At 40.9% G+C, this 8,710-nt stretch overlaps 1 protein-coding gene across 2 annotated transcripts; it reads left to right on the top strand.

Annotated features, from left to right (window-relative positions):
* Positions 1-826: 826 nt before the first annotated feature.
* On the top strand, positions 827-8,393 carry MGST1 (microsomal glutathione S-transferase 1). Of its 2 annotated transcripts, none has more exons than XM_032689200.1 (4): positions 827-846; positions 3,114-3,261; positions 5,293-5,387; positions 7,789-8,385. In XM_032689200.1, the coding sequence occupies exons 2-4, from the start codon at positions 3,136-3,138 to the stop codon at positions 8,033-8,035; spliced, it is 468 nt and encodes a 155-aa protein (XP_032545091.1). In that variant the 5' UTR covers positions 827-846; positions 3,114-3,135; the 3' UTR covers positions 8,036-8,385. The 2 variants fall into 2 exon arrangements, with proteins under 2 accessions (XP_032545091.1, XP_032545089.1); XM_032689198.1 differs by lacking the exon at positions 827-846 and adding an exon at positions 988-1,051 and having other exon boundaries at positions 3,112-3,261; positions 7,789-8,393.
* Positions 8,394-8,710: the final 317 nt, after the last annotated feature.

Raw genomic sequence — 8,710 nt, 5'->3', positions numbered from 1 at the left:
TACTATCTGCTGTGTCATTAGTGAGAACAAAGGCTGTTGAACCCAACTTCTACCCAACTTCTAAAATCAGATCTGATACTACAGTTCCTGCTCAAACAAGTTTTTGTTGTGTTTTGTAATTTATAAGAAGAGTCACGCAGGTATTTAACAGAACGTGAAGCACAGAAGTAACACCAATGAATGCTGAAGACATGCACCTAAGCCTAGGTTTTTTTCATAATGATACAGGTTTAGAAATTGTCTCCCCTTCTGCCTCTATGCACATCTTTAGGATTACTTCTGAAATCTTTATTGGACACCTGAGTACATGTATCTCTATCTTCTTCAGCCCAGTTTATCATGAGCTGCTTAGTCACAAGCATTGCTCCAGTTATGAGGAGGAGTGGAGTGGGAACAACATAAAAAACATAACAGCATTCTGAAGAAGCAGAGGGAAGTTCAGACACCAGGGTTTCTCCTGTCAGGACATTCTAGCACACCGGTAGGCAAAGTTTGTGGCCAGCTGTGAAGTTCCTTTATTTTCCGTCACACCTTGCACAGCAACATGGTGCAAGTGGAACAGCACTGACAGCTTGGCAACGCAAGCATTTTTACATATTTTTCCTTTGGTAAGAGGTCAGACCCACCAGAGCAATGCAGGGGCCGAAGTGCTGATTATTTTAGGTGTTTCACAGAGTTTTTAGGCAAGTTTAGGAGTTTGCACAATCTCTGCACGTGGCGTGTCACCACCCACGCCCGGCTGGGCCACAGTTGTTTGGCTTCCCCCCGTCTCTAAACCCAAGGGTGTTCGGACAGGAGAGCTTGTCCTTGCTTGCTTTTCGCGGTTTTTACTTCTCTCTCCCCCAGGTACTGTTCGAGGGGACGATCTGCCCTTTGACCACCGGCGGCTGCGGGGAGGGGGCAGCGGCGAAGGCGGCCGGGATTGGGATTGGGATCGGGACCCGCCCCCGTGCCCGGCGGGGCGAGGCGGGGCCGGACCGGGGCGGTGGGAGGCAGAGGTCGGGCGGGAGCGGCGGGAGTAGCGGGGTCAGATCTCCTCGGGACGGGCGAGGTGTGTGGGCGCTGCGCGGGGGCGGCTCCCGGGGCCGCTTCTCCCATCGGCGCCATCCGGGAGCGACCCCGCCGGGGGTGCGGGAAGCGGGGGGGGCGCGGGGCCGGGCTGTCCTTGGGGATCCCTGGTGTGGTGGGGGCATCTCCCTGCGGGGCCGGGGCTCCTTTGGAAGCGGAGCCTGGAGCTGGAGCGCTTGGAGAGGCCGCGTTTTTAAACACGCACAAAACAACGCGCTCCTGTCGCTGCCCGCGGGACGCGCTCGGCGGGATCTGCGCCCTTCCGACCCTGCAGACACGTGTTTTGCAGAGCGCTGCTATTATTATAATTATTGTTATTATTATTATTATTACTACCCAGCCGTTTGTAATCTTGCCGAGCATATCTCGGCGTAAAGCCCCGCGCTGTTTTAGAACGTGGCGTTTATTTATTTTTTTTTTGCCCTTCTGCTCGCGTGTTGAAATCACGAGTTCTCCGGTTTGCTTTCGTTTCGTATCGAAGGCGTTGCGGGCGCTCGGAGAGGCCAGCCCTGCAGCCAGGGAAAATGGGTGGATGGGGTGTAGTTCAGAGACGCTGGTGGACAGTTTCTCATGGCCTTGCATCATTTTGGGATGTCTTTTCAGCATAGCTTTAACATCCAGTAATGAAAAACGCTCTGGCGCCATGGATTTACTTTCCTTTTGTTGTGTGAAACTGTGTGCGCTTTCTGCTGAGATAAGTTAAAAGATACAGTTTCTGTCAGGGTTTATCTCGTGAACTGTGCTGTAACGTGAGAAGAGAGAGTTACACTGTGTTTCCCATCGTCCCTAGACCCTGTGATAGGCCCGGTGACCCAAGCGCTGTTGTAGAAAGGATGAAAGAGGGAGCAAAATCCCATTAGCACAGTAGACAGGTCCTGGCAAGGCTAGATTTGTTTTCTCTGAGCAAACTGCTGCCTACTTCCCTCTTGCCCACTTTCTCACCCAGGATGTGCCTTTAGAGCAAGTCTTCTAGTGCTCTCTGCTCATCTAGTTGCCCTTGTTTGGCAGTAGCTGTCAGTGACTGTGCTAAAAGCAATGTGAGCGATTGTTAGAACTGTAATCAAGTTAATATTAACCTTTTTATTCCTATTGTTAAAATTATATCACAGGAAAGAACTTAATTATAACAAAAAGTTCGTTTATTTTCGTCTCTAAGACATACTAGTTTTATGGATTCCTAGTCACTGAATGCATGGTTAAAGCACTTGGTGAGGCAAAAGCCTTGTTCTGTGCAGAGGAAAAAATTAATATGCAAGGAGACATGCTTTTCTTTTTATGTGCTCCTCATCACTTCTTAACTTTATGGTGTTAATAAAAGGTACTGCTTCCATAGGATCGTGGGTTTGGTATGGTCTCATTGGAAAGAGACTTCATTAGCTTAAACCTCCCATGATAAAAGCAGAAATAGTTCTCTCCTTTTTGTCATTACAACTTAATCTTTGCCCGTGAATCATGCTAAAAGCAATTTTTAAGAACAGGGTCTCAAAGGAGCAAAATGCATGTTTAACTCAGTTTGATTACAAGTTATTGTTGGGTAGGAAGATATTGGTTAGTTTGAAAGCTGAAGTGCAATTATAATTGTGACATTAAAAAAAAAAAAGTTAGGCAATACTAATTTTCCTCTTCACATACTGTAGAATTCATGGTATTGTCACACACTCTATCCTGGTGCTGCTTAAGGAAATTCACTAGTTAGAATGAATTGATGTAAAATTATTCTAACTCCTTGTGTTATTTCAAATTTGTACTAATTTCTGTGACTTAAATGTTGTTTCTGCAATTACATTAGATATTCTGGTGGTTTGTACTTTGACAGTTTACTAAGCAGTTGTAATGGAAGCAACATATTAAATAGTCCTAAAGTTTTATATTCTGGCCATTGTGAAAATAAACAGAGGAAAAATTGTTTGAAAAGAAACTTTTTCCACAGTGGGCAAAATTGTGGTGCCATTGCTGTGATGCTGAAAAACAAGGCTATTCTGAGGATGTTGTCATCAGAACTTTGGATTGCAATGATGTTAGCCTAACTTTGATGTTTTCTAAAGGTCGTCTGTGAGAAGTGGAGAAATGGCTAAATTGACCCAGTTAGCTGACAATGAAGTCTTCAGGGCTTATGCCACTTACGCAGCTATTGTTCTTCTGAAAATGATGCTGCTGAGTCTTATAACAGTATACTACAGGATGACAAGAAAGGTAGGAATTTGGGAATACTGTCTGGTAGAATAAATTGAAATTTGTATTGAAATACAGAAATAACACGTGTTTCTTTTCAGCTTTCAAAACTGCTGCTATTCATTTTCTTCCTCCTCCTTCTTCTTAAGATATTCTGAGTTTGGCATGCTGCTGTCCTGTTGATCTCAAATGGATAATATCTTTAAACTAATTTTGAGATAATTATGAGACTGTATCTTATGCCTGTATTTGACTAACCCTACCCTTGTAAAATATTTGTTATTTTTAAATAAAAGTTTTTCATGTCTGTAATTTCCTCTGTCTTCTACAGAAAGCTCCTGTCCAGGGTACCCAATTTATAAAGCAAATAAAGTGTGATATGGAGCCATATTACATGAATAACCAACTACTGGGGTCAGAAGAGGGGGTAGATTTTTATGCAACTATAACCCTTTAATCCAGTAATTCTAAAGCTTCCTATGGTCCCTAATTGTTTTAACTTTCCCATTGCAGGTAGGTTGTTATCTAAAAAACCTGAAATTGTTTCTAGCATGAGAGACAGGCTGAAAATTTACATAGATTGTTGTGTAGGTTAGATAAGAACATGAAACATCCACTGAGCTTTACTAAATATTGCAGAAGATAATGTGTCTTGGAATAGAGTGCTTATGGGAAGCATTGTGTTGTGTTTTCCCTGTTCCTGATCTTCTCTAGGCATCTGCTCATGGTCACTGTTGGAAACACTTGCTCCTGGGCTGAAAGAGCCCTGAGTTTGCCTCATGTTCTTGTGAGATCTGCTTCTGCAATATGGTGTGTGCTTCAAGGATTTTGTTGCAGTCCTTTTACTGAAATGCTGCTTTTTTTGTTCTTGCTGGTTGCAAAAAAACCCAGCTTGAACTGCTCTGTTGTTCATGAGTTACTAAAAGCACAACATTTGAGCTGCTACTGGTTTCTAATGGCTCTTAAGGTCTTTGGTGCAGGTGAAGATTCAGTAGAGCACAAAGCCTGTCCTGTATGGTCAAAATAGGAGCCATATGTTTGTGTCATAACCTTGCTTCCTTTTGCACATCAGCTGTAGTGGACCTATATGTGGATCCAGTGGAGTCCTGTATTAATGCTCATATTGTGTTATGATCCATGTGGGTGCAGGTTACAACAGGACCTTCATTAATTTGGAATTTTTGGTTTTTTATGACAGTAATATTACAACCAGAAAAATTAGTACTAATAGTTTTCTATTTGATATAAAAAAGTCTTTAAAATGCTTAGAAAAAAAGGAGGAAAGCAGTTAGTGGAGAAAGAGAGGGTAAAATGTTGCTGATACTGTTAATATTTTGAGGCTGAGGATATTTCACAGGCAGGGATCAAGGCCACCCTAGAAAGCAATCATGTAGCTCTCCTAAAATTAAAAGATTTTCTTGACTTACATCTGCATAGCCTGGACAGCCTGCAGAACTACATGTATCAGCAAGGAGAGATCTACTGTAGTCTGCACTACCTGGATTAAATGTTGTTTTGAAGTAGTGTTTTGCAGTATTTGGGGATAATAATGGGTCATATAAGTGGAAGAAATTGTACCTAAGAGGAAAGGGAGAAACTTACTTGCTCGTAAATGAGGTTGGGAGTAAGATTGTTGGATGCTATTGCTGTATAAACTTCTGAAGAAGGAAGGCATCCGAAAGGGCTTTCAGATAATTTGTCAGGAATGGTGGAAAACAGACTTGGATAGTACAGACCTTCTCCCTTCCAGGTGCCTACATTCCTTCAGCCCACTGGCATTACTTCAGGCTTGTCCCATATTACAAGAAGGCTTTATCTACATGCATAAATTGCATTGTATTAATTTGCCAGCATGCAAGCTACATGCAGGCTGTGCTTAAGAAAGCAATAATGCAGTAGTGAATGTTATGTTATTCATATGCATTTAACCTGAGGTAAGTTATGTGAGGCTATGGAGGCACTGGTTAAAAGAGTGGCCTTTATAGCAAGCTGCCTTGACTGGATAAAACATTTTGGCTTTTAATGTCTCTTGTGTGCTTCTGTTTGAAACAGGCAGTTGGGAACCCAGAAGATACAGCATCGTTTGGAAAAGGTGACGATGCTAAGAAATACCTGAGGACTGATGCAGATGTCGAACGTGTACGCAGGTATTGCAGAGGAGTCTTTACAAGTTATTTTAAGTAGCAGAATAATACTAAACCAAGGAATTAATTTCACTTTGTTCTCTCTGGCAAGCCTGTGGATTTTTTGTGTTGCTTTGTGTCGTAATCTAATACATTAATTAGTTTAAATGAACAAACCATTCCACATTCAAATGGTCAACGTGCATACTAAAATTGATAAGCCATTGTCTGGTTATAATAACTAACTCTTGAGTAGTGTCCTGTATGCATGGGGGAAGGGGTGAGAAGATTGTAAAATATGACCATAAATTGATTTAATATGAAGCAGTGTCCATTCAGGGTAAATTGGCCTTCTGTCTGATTTGAACACCAGTTGGAATAGTTACATTTTTTCCAAATGTGTAAAGGAAATAACAGGGGAAAGAGAAGTAAAATTATGTTAAAGCCATGGAACTCCAGAGTTGTAATGAGAGCTTTAATCTGGCAGATTGTACAGAGTGGGAGTCAGAGCCTGTGCTCTTTCTGGCAGATTGAATCGAGGTCGCTCACTCAGGAGTACAGGAGGGTTGACCAGCCTTCTGCTCTCAGTAGGATGGCAATGTGCAACCTGCATTTTATGTATTTTCTTTTGTAAAATCCGTGGCAGAATGTAAACTGTATTTCAGTGTGTTAAATATTGCAGCTTATTTAATTGTATTCAGCTGATGGCAAAATTTTCTGTTGCCAAAATCTCAACTTTTGAGATGCTGTTTGATACACCTGTGCTAACAAGGAAATGGAGTGCTTTCCATATGATAATTCCTTAATGAAGCTAAGTTTATTTTTGTAGCAAAAACTTGAATGTGAATGAACTCTTCTCATTTAAACAACCAGTAGGGAAGATCTTGAAAGTATGTACCAGCTCTGATTTAAGAACTGCATCCTTGCAAGTGATCACTGTGGTTTCATGAAATATGTTTCTGTATGTCTCTTACAGATTAAAATCTCTAAGAGTCTAATCACAGTGTGCTGTAAAGATGCTCTGCTCTTTCCTTTTCTGCCCCTGAATAGTTCAGGAAGTTGTTGCTTAATTTGCTGGATGTTACATAAAAATGGAAACTTTTTGGTGAGGAGTAATCTCTTCCTATTTGTAAATTCTAAAAGTCCAGCTAAGTTGAGACTAACTTTATGACCAGATGCCCATTTAACTCAGATTGTTATATTAGAAAAATGACAACTTCCTCAGTCATTTACAGAGATTAGATTTTTAAAACACTGTATTATCAAATCCTGTGTTTCTGTTTTGCAGAGTTTTTCATACATCCCCAGACCTAGTAAGTCAGCTTGGTTCTAGTTACTCCACTGGTGTTGAAGTATCCATATTTTCCTCTCAGCAGTGGTTCTTAATGGGAGTGTACTGTATTTTGCAAGCTTCTTGGCAACAGATAATGCTGCATAGATTTAGAATGGTTTCTCTGCTGTATAAGTGACTGGAATGTGTTCTGTTTATAGGTGTAGGAAAAAGATTACTTTCTTCAGAGTACTTTTTGGGGGAACAAGAATTAAAAAGCTGGAGGGCTACGTTTCCTTGTAATGATAAATAGATTTAAAAGGCAGCTGTAAGACAGAGCCGTGTTCTGATTCCAGTTGGCTCTGAAATATGACATAATTAGTAAGGCTTAGAGATTGTTTCAATCAGTAAATTTGGCTGAAAGTACAATTTATCTAAAGAAGTGAAGTAAGATAGGAAGGTTTAGGAAGGGGTGTGAAAGAATACTTCAAGATATGGAGTTCAGTCTCAACACATTTTTAGTAAATTATGTTATGGTTTCAAAATTTCAAACATTTTTTCAGCTATTTTAATGCTTAGAGTGAAGAAAATGAGCGAAAAGCGTAACTGTCACACCTGTTAGATGTTCAAAAATAACCTTAAAGATGATTGAACTTCATGGAGATTTGATAGAATGGTTTATATGTAGGATGTTTCATATTTTCTTTACAGAGAACACAGAGTTTGTAGGATTGGAATAGACCACTGGGCCATGAAGTCCAGTAGTTCTAGTCACAGTCATCCATCCATCAATTGATGTTCTGTTGAGGGAGGCTACAAGAAAATAACAGCTGTCTCTGTTCTTCCCTGACTTTGCATTCTTGCACACCCAGGTGCACTCATATACCTCATGTAAGTCTCTAATATCCCCAAGATCCAGGGAGAAAACTTAAGACCTTTCATACAGGAGGTGAGAAGCAAGAGAGACCAGAGTGATGTCAGGTGAACAAGCCAAAATCATTTCAGCAGCTGGATAGAGTCCCCACTGCAGAGGAAGCAGAGTTGTGTTAGGGCCTGAACAGTAGCGTGCTCTGAAGATGCTGAAAAAATAATGAGGCTTGAAGTGGTTTATTCAACAGAATGTAACACTGTAAAAAACTTTTCTTCTTTCTCCAGAAACCACCTGAATGACCTTGAAAACATTGTCCCATTTGTTGGCATTGGACTGCTGTATGCCCTTAGTGGCCCTGAGCTGTCCACGGCCTTGCTGCATTTCAGGATCTTCACTGGGGCGAGGATCCTTCACACTTTTGCATACTTGATCCCTCTTCCCCAGCCTAGCAGAGGTTTTTCTTGGGCAGTTGGCTATGCAATGACCATCTCGATGGCATTCAAAGTGCTGAAGACAGTGCTGCTCCTGTAGCAGAGTCTTGGCTGCTGTGTGGGTTTGACATTCCACACAGAGTTTCTAGCGGTGTGTGGTGGTGTCCTGACTGAGCTAATATGCGTCTTCTGTGGTGACTGGAATTCTTTTCTTTTAAAAGAAGCTTTTCAGAAATGTTTCTTTTAGGAGGAAAAAAAATCTTTCTCCCTGTATTCCCTGTTCATGCCTTCCATTGCTGAATACTAGATTGGATGTTCCCTTTGCAATTTGTCAAGTGCTTACAATTCTAAACATGTGATGATGCTGTATTGATAGAATGTGTGATAATTTTCTACAGATGCACTGTTTTTGGCTGTAGCTCTGAAGTCTAAATCAATAAAGACAAGGTTTAAAAAAAGCCTGTTTGTATTTTCGTTTTCATTTTGACTCTTCTCACTGCAGCCAGCAAATAGCATGTCACTGTGTATCAGGAAGAGATTCCAATCATACAGTTCTTTGAAGAATGCTTACCTTAATAATAAGATAAAACCAGTAATGCTAGGCTTGTTGTAAAAAGTCTTTGATGAAAATGTTGTTTGTATAATCCACTTTGGATTAAAAAACCTAAATTGTTGCGGCTCCATTTCTTTCAGTTGAATAGATTAAAAAAAAAAAAAGAAAATATTTGGGCTAAATTCTCTTTGGACATACTGGTGAAAATTTGAAGTAATTATT

Source organism: Chiroxiphia lanceolata, chromosome 5, assembly GCF_009829145.1.
Source record: "Chiroxiphia lanceolata isolate bChiLan1 chromosome 5, bChiLan1.pri, whole genome shotgun sequence".
NCBI lineage: Eukaryota > Metazoa > Chordata > Aves > Passeriformes > Pipridae > Chiroxiphia > Chiroxiphia lanceolata.
Note: the sequence above shows the minus strand (reverse complement) of the source record. Positions and strands in the feature narration are given on the sequence as shown.